Consider the following 14,562-nt stretch of genomic DNA (forward strand, 5'->3'; position numbering starts at 1 on the left):
TGACCTGACCCCATGCCTTTGTTGGTTTTGCTTTTTCGTTCCACCTCAGAGGGCCAAACAATCAGGGGCATGGGTCGGCACTGCATCTCTGCTGCTTGGCTCACTACCTCCTGCATGTGGTCCTGAGCGGCTGTGATTAAACAGGCCGTCCCTGGGGTTAATCAGCTCATTCAGATGCCCTTCAGCACAATGACATCCATGCCCTTCTCCTCTTCCTCCCAGCGGTCCAGGAGCCAAGCTGGAGTTTTTCCAGCCCTGCAGCGATGTTAAGAAAGAAAAAGAGAGAAAGAAAGAGAGGGAGAGAGGAAGATGGATGTTAGCACCCCTAATCACGTCTTAAAGACATGTGAGGGTGAGGAAGATAAGAATATGCACTTCAAGTGTGCAAGCTCTATGCTACACCAGTATCTTAATGCATTCGCCATGCCTTTGCAGCACACGTGGGCTGTTTCAAAGCAGGGGGTCAACGTTCAGCTCTCAAATGCAAGATAGTACTATACATCAAAGGGAGTGTTTATTGGCCACGCTGAAAACTTTTTCCATGCCAGATTTGATAAAATACTTGAAGAAAGTTTTCTCATTGTGTAAGTAAAACAAATCTTGCTGTCTAATGTGTAGGTTTTCATCTTCGCTCTTACCAGGTTAGTACACATGCTGCTTAAGATCCTGTATAGACTGCATTTGAATCCTCCTCCTGTGTTGTTCAGAATGACGGCTTGGCAGAATGGTCTGAGATTTAACATTCTGCCTAACTGATATATAACTGCAGTGCATCAGGATCTGCAAATGTAATCATTTTTGCCACTCTGTGAGCATAAATTGTAATGTATGTGGCACAGTGCAGAGTGAACCATGAGTGAAATTGTATTCATAAAATATTTCCCCCAGGTCATACATAATCTCAGCCTATATTTCATTTGGAATATTGGGGCAGCATTTTGCAATGCACTGGTTATGTATTGGATTTCTTTTGTATTGGATTTGTGCCTTGACCTTCCCAAGATTTAACATTTCAGGAAGAAAGAGAATGATGGGCTATACGTAATTAATGAATTAAATGGGTTGGGAATCTGAATATAGAGAAGTTCAAATTTATGTAAAGATAATTTTTATGTTTGATTAACGGTGAGGCACTTTTCATATTTAAGTGCCGAAGGCATTAATCTTTCTTGGTTCTGTTGGACATCACATTTTCTGAGATAGTGCCCCATTTCTCAGGGATAGCAGGGACAACATGCAGCAGAGGGCAGGAGGTGGTACCCTTCTCGACATGTTCATTACTCCATGAAGCCCTTCTGGAAGATTTGCATGGATTTTGTTCCATTTCTTTGTTTTACTGCAAAATGTATGGCATAATTGCATAATTGTGTAATACAGCATTGTATCTACGAAGACAGTTGGATGTCAAAGTCCACATAACCCTGAAACATTTAACTGGTTATACATTCTCTATTCAGTGTTTGATCTCTAGCTGTTGTGTTCCCCTTGCATTTGTCTTTTCCCTGTTATAGGACTATTATATCTGCATGCATTCATTCATCAGTGAGAAAGATCACCTGCGCCCCATCAATCATACTATCAGGAACATAAATGCTGCAAGGATCACCTTCAGCTGCAACACTTGTTTGCATTAGTAAATAAAATCTTGCAACCTGAATAAAGTGGGAAGCCCTCCTGGAACATGGTGCCAAGGTGAAAGGCTTCATTTTTAATTGTTTTGTTGTTGTTGTTCAAGGGAAGGATTTCACATGCCTTTTGGTTTTGAACAGCTGACTTTCTGAATTTTCTACAGCATTATTTCTTCTATTCAGTCGACATTCTGCATATATGTACAATTAATAACAAGCATTTAGAAGTTTCTTTCTGTTTTGATCATTAGAAACAATTTTGTTAAAGGGTTTTTTTGACAGAAAGGACAACATAGCCCATTTCAAAAGGCTCTTAAAGCCCATGGCCTTTTATTAAACAGTGAAATAGTAATGGAAATACATATGGAGGTTAAAGTTCACCAGTCTTATTTCTGGAGCAAATAAAAAGCCTCAAACAGGCGGCTCTCTCAAAATCCTGGACTTAGAAAATTTTTGGAAGACATTTTTGAATGGCTGGTTTATAAAATTTTGTGGTGCATTGCAATTCTTCAAAATTTCACAGAGCTCAATTAGCAATAAATTAATTCATTAAGAAAGAAAAAACAGAACAAAAGACATGAAAATGATTCGAAACCTGTTCTAAAGCTGCCTTGCAACCTGCTCCATATGTTTGTGTGTGGAGAATTACTGTAATCATATGACTGCATCTTTAAATGGTATTAAAAACCTGATTAAATTACAATTTATAAGTTAAATTTTAATATATTAAGAATAATTCAATATTGTATTTAATTTTATAATCACTAAAAGTTCATATGTCCCAGCAGTAATCACATAGTCACGCCCTCTCTCCCATCCCTGTGCCTTCTGTATTATTGCACTGAGAATATCCCTTCTAGTCCACCGTCAGCACAGCACAGCTTAGATTTTTGCAAGATTCAAAGGCTGTTTGGCAGTTCCAGGCATTTCTCCCTGTGTGTTCATTGGGTGACAAGTCTCTGAGCTTAAAGATGCTCAGAAAGGGTTTCAGACCTCTGACTCCAGACTAGACACTCTGCCCCAGGGCTTAGGCACATAGGGACTGTTTGCCCTCCGCGCCAGCAAAACCTGCCTATGCTCCCTGTTCCCAGAGGAAGCTGGTAAAGTGTGCAGTGGCAGCAGTGGTGGCTCCTCACATGAGCGCCCTGCACCCTCATAGCCTTCGAAAGCAGTGTTTTGGTACATGATAGGCCTGCTACCTAAGCGCGGTACCAGGGTGGCATCAGCTGGGCAGTGGCTGACACAGGGGATTGGATGGCACATGTCTTTGGGGTGATCGTAGAAGTGTGCAGGCCCCTGTGCCAGGGGACCTACATATACTGGAAGGTCAGTGTATGAGTTCAGGTAAGTGGAGTAATGTCTGTGTACCACTGTGGAAGAAGACCGGCGCAGTGCTGCAGCATTCTGCAGGATCGCCTCTCGGTATGAGGGAAGGCGAGTAGACTGAGAATACTTGAGTTTCTGGGGTCTGTATGGGTATGAGCTCATGTGGGCCGGGTCCAGATAGGCCGGCTCAACAGCCATGTTGTAGCAGAGGTTGTTACCAGTGCTAGCGTACATCTTTGAGGGCTTGGGGTTGGCCACCACAACACGGGGGAACAGATCAGGTGTGCTGATACGACCGGAGGAAGCTGCAGAGGTGGAAGGTTTCTCATCTAGATGCTGCATCCTGTCACCCCCCCATGTGGCCCTGAGGAAAGAGGCACGGCGGTTCAGCTTCTCCTTCCCCAGTAGAGGAACATCATCCATCTCAGGCTCCAGGTATGGTTTCATGCAGGAGTTACAGCTAGCACTGGGCCTCTGATAGTGGCTTCCCAAGCAGTGTGTGGTGTGGGCATGGCTGTTCAAGAGGTGACTGGCTCTAAGCTCATGTACCAAGCAAGATTCCGGTTCTTCATAGTCAGTTCTGCGCCGAGTTTCTGGTGATGGTGCCACATAGCTTTGAGACCTCTTCTTGCGGCCCAGACTTTCAGTATACAGCTTGCGGTTCTCAGGAGGTTCCTGGTGTTCAACATAGATGTCAGGGACATGGAATGCACGGTAAGGGAGCAAGGGTGATGTTGTTTGATGACAGACCTGGTTGTCCATGTACAGCCTGCCGAAGTGGTGGGGCTTTGGGGCTGTAGGCGGTGGTGGGTCCCTCATAGCAATATGGGGACTGCTTAGGCTGGAAATAGGCAGCGTTCGTTCATATATATGATGGTGGCTGGTCCTTGCAGGAAGGGTGTAACGCAGTGGGGTGGGCCTTGTGATGACCCGAGGTTTCTCAGGCAAGGGTTGGGTGATGCTGTCTCCATAATGTAGAGGGAAAGTGGGAGTGAGCACCCTCTGGGAGTAGGGTGCCTGATTGTCTGTGACACTAGAAATGTAGGGCAAACGGCCATGACTGGAATCAATACTTATCAAGCGGGTTGGAAGACTAGGTTTAGTAGCTTCTGGACCTCGACGACTCCAGTTCTCAATGGTCTTAGTGGCATTGTCCAAGGAATTCTCCACTCTGGCAGAGGATACAATGTCCTTGGCTGTCTTGAGCATCTTCAGCATGTTGGCCTGGGTGTAATTGGTGGTGACGTCAGGGCTCTGCATGCTTCCATTGCGGTCTGTATTTTCCACCCCATTGAAGCAGCTGTAGATGCCCTGCAGAGAAGAAACAGGAGAAATTTAACCCAGAATCAAGCATCTGCGACAGTGTCACCGTGTAAAACTAGAATTCTCCATGTATAAAATATACGTTAACATTATTTCTACTTCGTAGCTTCATAAAATGATTTTCTTTACTTTCGTCATGTGAAAATTCCATCAGTTCATCAGACAAGCAAAATATAATTTTACTTGGATACTTTCAGAGAACAAATGATAGAAGTGCTTGGAATTGTTTATTGACATTTTCATTTGCTACAAAATCTGCATATGTTAAAGAATCATTTAAACCCAGTCAGTGACCATACATTTGTGATATAATGTTTCATTTATTTAATCTGCTTGACAGATTTTACTTTCAAATTTGATCTCACCCTGAAATACTTAATCTAACATCACCATTATGTTCAGATGCAGCTTTCTTAATGAGTCTATTAGTATTCTATTTTAAAAATGGAAGAAAACATCTGAAATGCTAAGATTACTGAAATAAGTAAATAAAGAAAAACATCCCTATTTTACTCAGACACCATATACACTATGCACACACACACACACAAAAACCTATTTTGTTTAATTTTATTTAAAAAGTGATGTACTACATAATCATCTACAAATAATACTGAGGCATCTCCAAATTGAATGCTGTAATGTAAAATGTCACACTTCCTAAGTTTTGAACCATATAGTCATGACCATGTGACTGCATTTTCTGTAAAGTTAACAGAAGGTGCTGGAGATGTAGATGCAATACCTTAATACTTAATGCAGGTGCTCTCAAGATCTAAGTGCTTTATGCTGTTGATGATTTCAGTGATCGACTAGGCATAAACATTTCAGCTGATTGCTCTGAAGTAGATATAATGTTGAGAAATAATAACAGGAAAAAAAAAAAACCTCTCACATTCACAGTTAAGTTAAAACTGAAGGGCAGAAAGCACTTACCCTGCTGATGCCCAGTAAAAAGTCCAGGCGTTCAGACTTGCGAACAGAGTGCCGTAGTTTCCAGTAAAGCAGATGTTCCCAGGCAAAGACCAACAAGCTAAGACCCATGGCCACCAGCAGCATGTAGAACACTCCTGCCATGTTGTCAATATCAAGCTTGGAACTCATCACTTCCTTTTTCTCATTACGGCAGATTCCAGTCAGCCATACTGTCTGCAGTTTCTGAGTATCACCTGAAACACACAATCAGTTTGTTCCTTTGAGAGAATTCTTGAGTCATGAGGTACAGGCCAGTGCTTTGTGGTTAATTTACAGCAAGTGGCTTCTTTGTTTCCTTCTGTATTATTATTTCCATGAATATATCTTTGGCTTGTTTAAGCAGAGAGACATTTTGTATTGACTTGTATCATTTTAAGTCACCACACTTTACATAGATTTTGTTGCTCAGTAACTGTGGAAGTTCAGTACAAAGTGTTTAAAGATTTTGGCAATGTATAGTTACCATCAGCCAGGAACTGAAGGAGAGCTAGGTCAATGGGGCGTTTCCAGCGGGATTCCTTCTGTAAGGCAATGCCATATCCAGTAGTAGCAAAAACCTTCCCACTGCCGATGGTCACCAGCTTACATCCCTCATCTTTACCAGCCATGTAGTTTAGCACAGCTGCATCGTAGATGAAGGCATCCAACTTGCTGTCAATAGGAATGATGGGAATGAAAGATTAAGAAATGACTATTAATGTCACCAGCAACATGAACATGAAGTGTGTTGTAGTACTGTAGTAGTTAAAATAGAATATATAATACACAGAACTATTTGTTAATTTTAGAATTGGGCTTTATTAGCCGGATTCTTTATTTGTACATACAAGTACAAATTGTGTTTGGTTACACAGTACCTAGCAACACACAGCAGAATTTGCAATCACAAGCATCTTTTCTTAAATCTTCCATGCATGCACAGTCACAGACAAGCAGACATCCTTATAAATATATTCTCTCACACACATTCATATGAAAATTCATACATATGCAGTTAGCATGTCCAATTAAGTTTAGTTCAGCTGATCATATTAACAAACAATAACTTCATCCCCGAATGAGTTTTAACATTTAACAGTGTCAAACTGACAGAGAAAATGTACCCTGTTTTGAGGCTGTTAAGAGCATCCTCCACACCCTTCTGGTTATACTTGACCATGTGTGAGTGCATCTCTGGGTAGTTGCTCCTTATATTTCTCTCTGTGCTGCCATTAGGGACTGTACCAAACCGGAACGGGGGGTACTGCTCCTGCGGCTTCTGAAACTAAGTCAGGCAGGACATCACACAAGATGAACACATTGGAGGACACTGGTTTGGTTCAAAAGAAAAATTGACTTTCATAATAGCCTTAGTGAGAAAGCTTTTCACTAGTTTATTCATCATAAAATAGATTATAATATGATTGATTTATATATACAGATTTGGTCTGTATTTGCTCTCTCATCCAAGGATTGTCAGGATTTCATATTTCTAGATTTCCTATGTAAACTGCAAATCTAAATCCAACCAATTGTGAGAATTTAACTGGCCTTATTCCTCTGTTGCAGGAGAAGAGGAAATAGCTAATAAATAGATAAGTCAAGTGAAAGACAGTTTTCATCTCATCATATAAGTCATCATATCTCCCCTCTCACTATCCAACAAGCTCTACTCAGTCAATTAGCCGGTCAGCTAAGGTTATATGCTAAGTAATTTCCCTCCTTGTTAATTTCATCACTCAAATCTCTGATTAGGCTGCAGAGGAATTAACTGCTGCCAAGACATTTCAGCAGGCTATTACCTTCTCCTTTCTTTGCCTCCATTTAGAAATGGGTTTCATCTCATTTCTTCTCATTTGCTTTTATGTGATTTTGCTCATGTTCATTACAACATGGCATTAATGTAACATCAAATGAATGTTACTGCCAAAATGGCACCTCTTAAATTGAAGTATGAGGAATTGAATGGTAACATAGGTAGGAGCAGACCGGTGCAGGGTAGGCTCTTGGGGTAAAGGACAATGGTAATATCCCAGCTGAGCAGAAGTAAATGAGAGCAGTAGGAGTGAGTGCATTTGCACTTGCAGTATGGTGCCTGTGGGATTCAGGAGCTGTTGGGCGAGAGTCTTGCTACCTTATTCCTCCAATGTGCCCGAACAGCATGAGGATTAGTGTTTGCTGAACCAAGCTCACGATGATGTGTGAAAGAGTCAGAGAAGCAGAGTAAAGTCATCATAAGAACCCGACCGAGGAAGATGAGAGCGCTTCTCTGCAGTGGCAGAGCAGCTTTTAAAGCATTGCCATGCAAATGTTTCCTCTAGGGTGTTGTTGCTGCCTTCCTGTTTTGAATGCATAATGATGTACTCACAGCATGCCTGCTCTGGAATAGTAATGATTATACTTGTACCAAATATGATTTTCTCTTTTGACAGCATGCACAAATGATCATATTTAAGTAATCATTTAATACTTGGAACCCTACATTTGACATGACACTAAAGTGCTCTGCTGTACATGTCAAAAACAAGCTGGTGGCACATCAAAAGGAATCAATCATTCAAAAAGCACATTAGTAGCCCTTAAATCAATTACCACAAGACAATACAAGAAATAAAATACTGAACTAATTTAGGTAGCTAAATGTTAATTCCATTAAATTTATATCTGTTCACATTTTACCTTCCACCAGACCTAAAGACAACCCAGATCACTTTAATCATATCATACCCTTAGAGATTACTTGAGTTTGCTTTGTAGTGCTTTGAGGAGTGTAGAATGAAAATCCGTATCATTTTGCCACCTCTTTGATTGGACCAAAACATTCAGATTCTGTTTTTAACATTCCAGGTTCACAGGAATCCAAATAATATTCTAATATGCAATACCAAACATCAGTAAAATTTATCTAGTGTGACCTATAAAAATGTATGGATTTCATTCACTGTTAGATTAGCAGTGTTTTTATTTAAAATAATTTTACTGAAAACTAAGATCCTTGGGGCACTTTAATTTCCAGGGCTATATGTGCTCTTTTGCATGTAAGCTATTGCACATTTAATAATTCTAATAACTCTTTCCCCTTTTGTGCAAATATTTCTCAGAAGAAGACACTTCTCTCTCTGGTTAAAGGGAATCCAATTTAATAGAGCATGCAGAGGGATCATGCAGTGAGTTTGCAGGAGTCATAATGAGAGATAGACAGGTTGGTCTTTTCCTTTGAAAAGTTCTTAATACTTAAATCAAGAGTATAGAAATCAGTATTAGATCTGATGGATTAAGTCAGGATTTATTTTGCTGCCATTTCTCTACTAGAGTTTTCTACAAATCATGGCTCTGCTCAAATGATGTAAATTATATATATATATATAATCTGCACAGAGTACTGTGCAAAAGTCTTAGGCTACCATTAGATTTGTTATTTTAGTAATGGTATAATGACTATATATAATTAAATCTAAGTCTCTTTGTTAGAATACAACCAGAAAATACAGGAAATTTGTATGCAGTATTTAAAAAACAGAAATAAATCAGAAAATAGAGCTTCTATGGGCTACAGTGGCAAATATTTAGTATGACACTTGAGCAATAGCAGGAAAAGGCAAACTCTGGGAAGTGCTGAATAAAGCCTGGTATAATATACCAAAATATGACTTCTGAGTTCAAGATGTGATTTTGCCAAGGGAGGTCACATCAAATACTGACTTTTGCACTTAAAAAAGGGAATTAATTATCTCATTATTTTTTAATTATTTAATTATTATTTAAAGGCATTTTATTGTCCCTCTATTGTTGTATTTCATGTGTTTTATGCACAAAAATATGATTTTATTTTCATGAACTTGTGACAGTTTGCTTATGTTCTGAAATAATATGCATTTTATTACAATCCTAGTACACTAATACACAGGGAGAAAGACAGACACAGACTGTGGTGTCACTAAAATACATTTATTGGGGAGAAAATGACACCAGCCTCAATATTCTTACCTTTTTGTCGCTCAGTCCAGAAACAGTGTCAATGTATTGCTCCTGAATCATGAATGCTGCCAGGTTTGCTGTATAGCTGGCCAAGAAGATGACAGCGAAGAAGGCCCACACCAGTACCATGATCTTACTCGTGGTGCCTTTGGGGTTCTCAATGGGAACAGAATTATTGAAGACAATTCCCCACAGCAGCCACACTGACTTCCCAATGGTGAAGGTCGGCCCACCTGGATCTTAAATGAAGTGTATAGGATGTCAGTAAAATATGAACAATCCCATTTTATGTTTCTTATTACATTCCATAAACATTTATTCTTACCACTTAGCTAAATTTTAATTTGGTATAGGCCTGATTGCTACTGTTTTTCTACTAATTTTGTGGTTCCTTTTGCCATTTTCAGACAAAAGGTTCCAGTATTAAGTTGCAAAATGACAAGTTTTTCTGTCTCAAACCCAAACCATTAATCAGAGGAAAATAGGCAAAATCCACAAGAGCTAACCACATGAGCACTACCTTTTTAGCCAGACCACAGACACAGGTTTTGTCAGGCCAGTCATTACAGAGTGATGCAGCTATTTTAGGGTGAGACTATCTTTGACTATCTGTCCCTGTTTCTGGAATGTTATCAGACAGAACGAGAGCTCACCTTTGGCACTCTCCAGGCTGCGGTTATACCCTACGGGACTGAAGTACTCAAACACAAATACGGTCACTGCCACCACAGTCAGACACATCACAAACATCATCACCCACACGGCAGGGCTGTAGGGCTCTGTCACAGAAAGAGAAGAAGCAAGATCATGTGAACTGATTCAGTTTAGACTTAGGGCAGATTCTGAATTGCATGGCATGGCATGGCATATGCTTGCTAGGGGAGGTGAGAGCCTAATGGGTAGTGCTTTGGTCTATTATACAGAAGGTTGGTGGTTTGAATCTGAGCTCTGCCATGGGAACACTGTTGAGCAAGGTCCTTAAACCTCTCAGCTCCAGGGAACCCATTGGATGCTGTAGAATAGCTAACCCTGCTGTCAGAAATGGCCACGTCCCTGTCGTCTGTTTTCCTGCACTCCCTGGTTTCCATGCCTTAGTTTCGTTTTCTCCGCCCCTCGTTAGATGTTCTACACCTGTCCCTCGGTAAGTTCATGTATTTAAACCATGTCTTGAGCCCTGTGTTTTTGCTGGTCATTGAATTATTGAATGTGATTAGTTCATTGCGTTTGCATGTTTATTCGAATGGATGTTTCTTTGTACTCCATGCCTTTGTGTTATCTTAGCCTTCATTTTTGTTAGCCTGTCTTATATAGCCCCGAGTGTTTTCCTAGCCTTAGTTATAGCCTGCTTTCCCGTTTGCCTTTGTGTGTTTTGTTTGTTAGTCATGTATCCACGTACTCTCCGTGTCGGCTCTATGACCCTGGACTGCTTTAACAACTCTGATTTTGGATTTGCCCCTATTAAATCTCGCTCTTCTCCGCACATGTGTCCGCCTCGTTACCGCTCAACGTTACACCTGCACTCTGGTCGCAGCATACAAAAAAGCTGAAATATGTGAAGACTGCATTTCATTACCTTGTAGGTCTTCTCAGTCACGACAATAAATTGAATCCGAGTCTTATCTTAATGATATGATATGAGTTCAGTCTCCAGTTTCATGACTGCAATTTCAGGCACTTTGGTGATAATAATTTGTATTGAGACTAAAGCTATATAACAATATAAATTATATCTAGAACACCAGAACATTGCATCAAGAGTAAGTAAAACATTGTTGTTACTTCTAGGAAATAATATGCAAATCAGAAGCAAGCACTAATGCCTATGTTATATCTGTGGAATAAAAGCCTCATACCTAGAAAGGCTGAGGGAGAGACTGTTCCATTGCTCCTGGCCACCATCACACTGATCCCTGTCTCCACGAAGGGCACAGAGAAGTCAATGATTTCAGAACGCTCCTCATTTATAGTCAGAGAGCCAATGGCCATATCTGCTCGCTTATAGACCACCTTAAAAGAAAAAATATTATGAATTATCAATCTTCATATTATAATCTCTGTGCATTAAAATCTGACCATAAAATTTTTTTTTCTGTTTACATGCCTTCTCATCTGAATAGTGATCTTTTCATAAGATTAGGAACTCATTAAGGAACCTTGCTACCTATGTTCTTAAATACACATAAATCTGATACTCTAGGCTAAGGACATCAAAAAGAGACTGAAATATGAGAAGAGCTGCACAATGTAAATTCTGCTCACCTCTCCGATCATGCCGTTCCAAACGCCTCGAACAAGCTTGCCATGTTTGCCGTTGGTAACCAGGTAGAGGTCATAGGAAAACTTGATATTGCGAGAGAGTTTCTTCAGAATGTCAATGCAGAAACCTTTACAGCAAAGTTTGGTGTAGGGCTCTGTGTCTCCAACAATCCTGGAGGCATAAGAAAGGACATTCACTGCCTACTGTTTGAAGTATGTCTATAGTATGTCTCCTGCATCAGATCCTCTGAGGCAGACCTGTAAATTGAAAGGTTATTCGTTTCATCAGCAGGGTGCTTCCAGTAAAGTAAATTCTTCCTGTAAATTAAACAGCATTGCACATATGTTTAGATACTTCTTTAAGGTTCAGTTCTTTTATAATTTAGTCTTGAATGAAGCCAAAAACTAAATCAGTATGTAAACTCCTCCAGGACCTCTTTTTATTCCGTGTTCAGCGATTGCTCTTATTGTAGGATGGCAAAATGGGTACTTGTCCCTCCTAAGTCACTGCCTAATTACAATTTAAGTTTTATGCCTTTGTTCAGTATGTTTCAAATAGGTCAGCCAAGGGTTCCATCATCATTATTCACTACTGCTCCTCATAAATTTCCGCATGCTAGTTTCTTAGTTTGTCATTTGTTGCTTGTTGACACTTTTGGGAAATGAAAATAAAAGAGGCCATTTTTGTTTGTAAATGTCTTAAATGAGAGAAAAGCTTTTAAACCCTGGCTCATTAAAAGGACACTATTTACTAGGCTTTCTTCGTGTTCTGTTCATTAGGAATCTCTAGTGCATGGCTGATGTTAGAAATCAAATGCATGTTCAACTATGAGGACTTGATAACAAGAGGCCCAGTAAATCCATTCAGATGGCCTGGTAGTGTTGATGAAGACGTTCAGTGGCTTTCCACTGAGGAATAGAGAATTGCATCATGTTCCGCTGTGGCACTGCACCTTTGGCTTTGGCTGCCTTTCTCCCTCACTAACCGAGAACACACATACACGTACACACACATACACACCAGTGCCAGAAACCCAGCCAGCAGAGTAGAGGATGGGGAAAAAGAAAGGCAAGGCAAGCGAAAAGAGGTAGAGCTGAAGGAGATAGTAGGAGAGCGTGAGTTGATGGGTGACGTCGGCAGTGGGTGGGCGGGTACCAGCCATCGCGGCAGGTCCTCCTGTTATGTCATGGCTACAACAGATGGAAGGACAGTCTGGCCTGGCCAAAACAAATCCGACGCAAATTAATCGCAAGCAAACAAAGGCAGGAGAGCAACTCTGGATTACTGCACTGGCTAATGGAGGGCTGGCCCATGCCGGGGAAGAGTTACTGCAGTGAGAATACTGTACACACTCTCAACCTCCCCAAATGTCCTTGTCACTACACAGGTGTGCCTCCCTCACAAGTGTCAGCTCAGTAATGTAATACGCACACTGACCCACTGTCATCATTCCTCTGACTTACCCACTCCTATTGATTTGCTTTCTTCTTTTCTGCTTCCATATGTTACTTCTACTCTCCCTTTGTTCTGACAGTTAAATGCCTATTAACAAACGGGTTTGTGTGTGTGTGTGTGTGTGTGTGTGTGTGCATGTATGTGTGTGTCTGTGTGTGTGTGTTCCTGTGAACTAAGTGACAAAAAAGGAGAGTGTTAGTATAAGATTTAGGCAAATGTAGTGTGCTCTATTGACACATAATAACCTCCCTCAGACCGGGCTAAAGAACTGTGCCCATAGGGTTGGTTTAATAGGTTGAACTAAACATACAAATGCATACACATGACTGAGTTAACACACACGGCACAAAACAAATGAACTCCTGGGTGTAAATGAACGTTCCCTCTGATGCTGCGACAGACTAACTCAAGATTCTGCTCCCGTGACACCACCTGGCAGAGTTTATCACTGATGGTTAACTGCTTCCAAAAGCACTCTAATGGGTGTGTGCTTTTTGTGAGCTTTTGATTCTACGCCCTGTCACCGTGCAGCTGTACGGGACCACAGATGAGGTGATTTGGTTGCCAAGTCACTGGCTAAAATTCCTGAGAGATCCATTCTTCAGTAATAGAGTTAATTGGCTCAGGGTGTTCTTTATGTGTATATCTTTTCATATGCGTCTGCCGGTGGACTGAGAGGGTTTGTTGGTTTTGTGCGTTCTCTGAAGGCTCAAGCTCCACTTCGGTCAGCTCAGCTAATTATTGGCATGCTCACACTGGGCAGCGGCAGCAGGCTGGAGCTACAGTTTTATCTCTCAGGGCTATGTCAGAAGGCACCTGAGAGAGCACTGCTCAGAGCAGTTCATCACTGCAGTGGTAGTGCAGAGGAGCTAGTATAGGATGGCTGAGAGACAAGACTGAACACAGCCCTACAAACACACACACACAACCTGAGAGGATTATTCAGGTATTAGCGTGCTTTAGAGTAGAGCTACACAGGACATACGCACTGATTTATGCTCTTCTGCTGGGCCAACCTGGGCAAATACAGTTGAAGCTGAGAGAAAGCCTTAGGAGCTGTCTGCGGAGTCAGTGCCTATGTCGCAAGGTTCAGGAGGGACACTTAAAGCTATAATTAATGCACTATGTTGGATCCCTTACACAAGTCTTACATAGCAACTGGGATTAGAGAAACTGACTCTTTTTGCCCTAGAAGAGAACCTAACAGCTGCATCAGTCTTTAATAATGCAACATTAATGTTTCAGACATCAGTGTACCCTTTTTGTTTAAACATGCTAGTTTCTTTTTTTAAAGGTGACACTATCAGGCTGACATGACTCAAGTTTGATTTTTTTGCCTTAGGCTACATTCACATTACAAGCCACATTGTTCAGTTGTGATCTTTTGCTCAGTTGAGAATTGCCTATCTTTTATAACTGCATGTGTGCTGTAGCTCATAAGTCCTCTGAATTGGCATGTATGCATGCATTGTTATGTTTTTGGTCAACTCACCTGTGTTACCACCAACAAAAACATCATATATGTGGTATTAAAACCACAGAATGGATGCACTAGTAACTCATGTATGCAAGCATTCTTATTCAAGTTGAATGGCCATAAATCAGATAAGAATCTGATCTAGACTCATATATGTAAGTGAC

At 40.9% G+C, this 14,562-nt stretch overlaps 1 protein-coding gene across 1 annotated transcript in view; it reads right to left on the bottom strand.

The window, feature by feature from the left end:
• Positions 1-1,928: 1,928 nt before the first annotated feature.
• Positions 1,929-14,562, bottom strand: part of grin2ca (glutamate receptor, ionotropic, N-methyl D-aspartate 2Ca) — a 44,094-nt gene continuing 31,460 nt past the window's right edge. Inside the window, exons 7-14 of the mRNA XM_027003384.3 lie at positions 11,469-11,637; positions 11,063-11,216; positions 9,863-9,988; positions 9,219-9,448; positions 6,356-6,516; positions 5,716-5,903; positions 5,214-5,446; positions 1,929-4,265 (exon numbers count right to left, since the gene is read on the bottom strand). Of these exons, the coding sequence (XP_026859185.2) occupies positions 2,616-4,265; positions 5,214-5,446; positions 5,716-5,903; positions 6,356-6,516; positions 9,219-9,448; positions 9,863-9,988; positions 11,063-11,216; positions 11,469-11,637 (2,911 nt within the window). The 3' untranslated portion in view covers positions 1,929-2,615. The remainder of the gene's footprint in view (positions 4,266-5,213; positions 5,447-5,715; positions 5,904-6,355; positions 6,517-9,218; positions 9,449-9,862; positions 9,989-11,062; positions 11,217-11,468; positions 11,638-14,562) is intronic.

This window comes from Electrophorus electricus, chromosome 3 (genome assembly GCF_041902795.1).
Source record: "Electrophorus electricus isolate QZ-2024a chromosome 3, ASM4190279v1, whole genome shotgun sequence".
NCBI classification, from domain to species: domain Eukaryota; kingdom Metazoa; phylum Chordata; class Actinopteri; order Gymnotiformes; family Gymnotidae; genus Electrophorus; species Electrophorus electricus.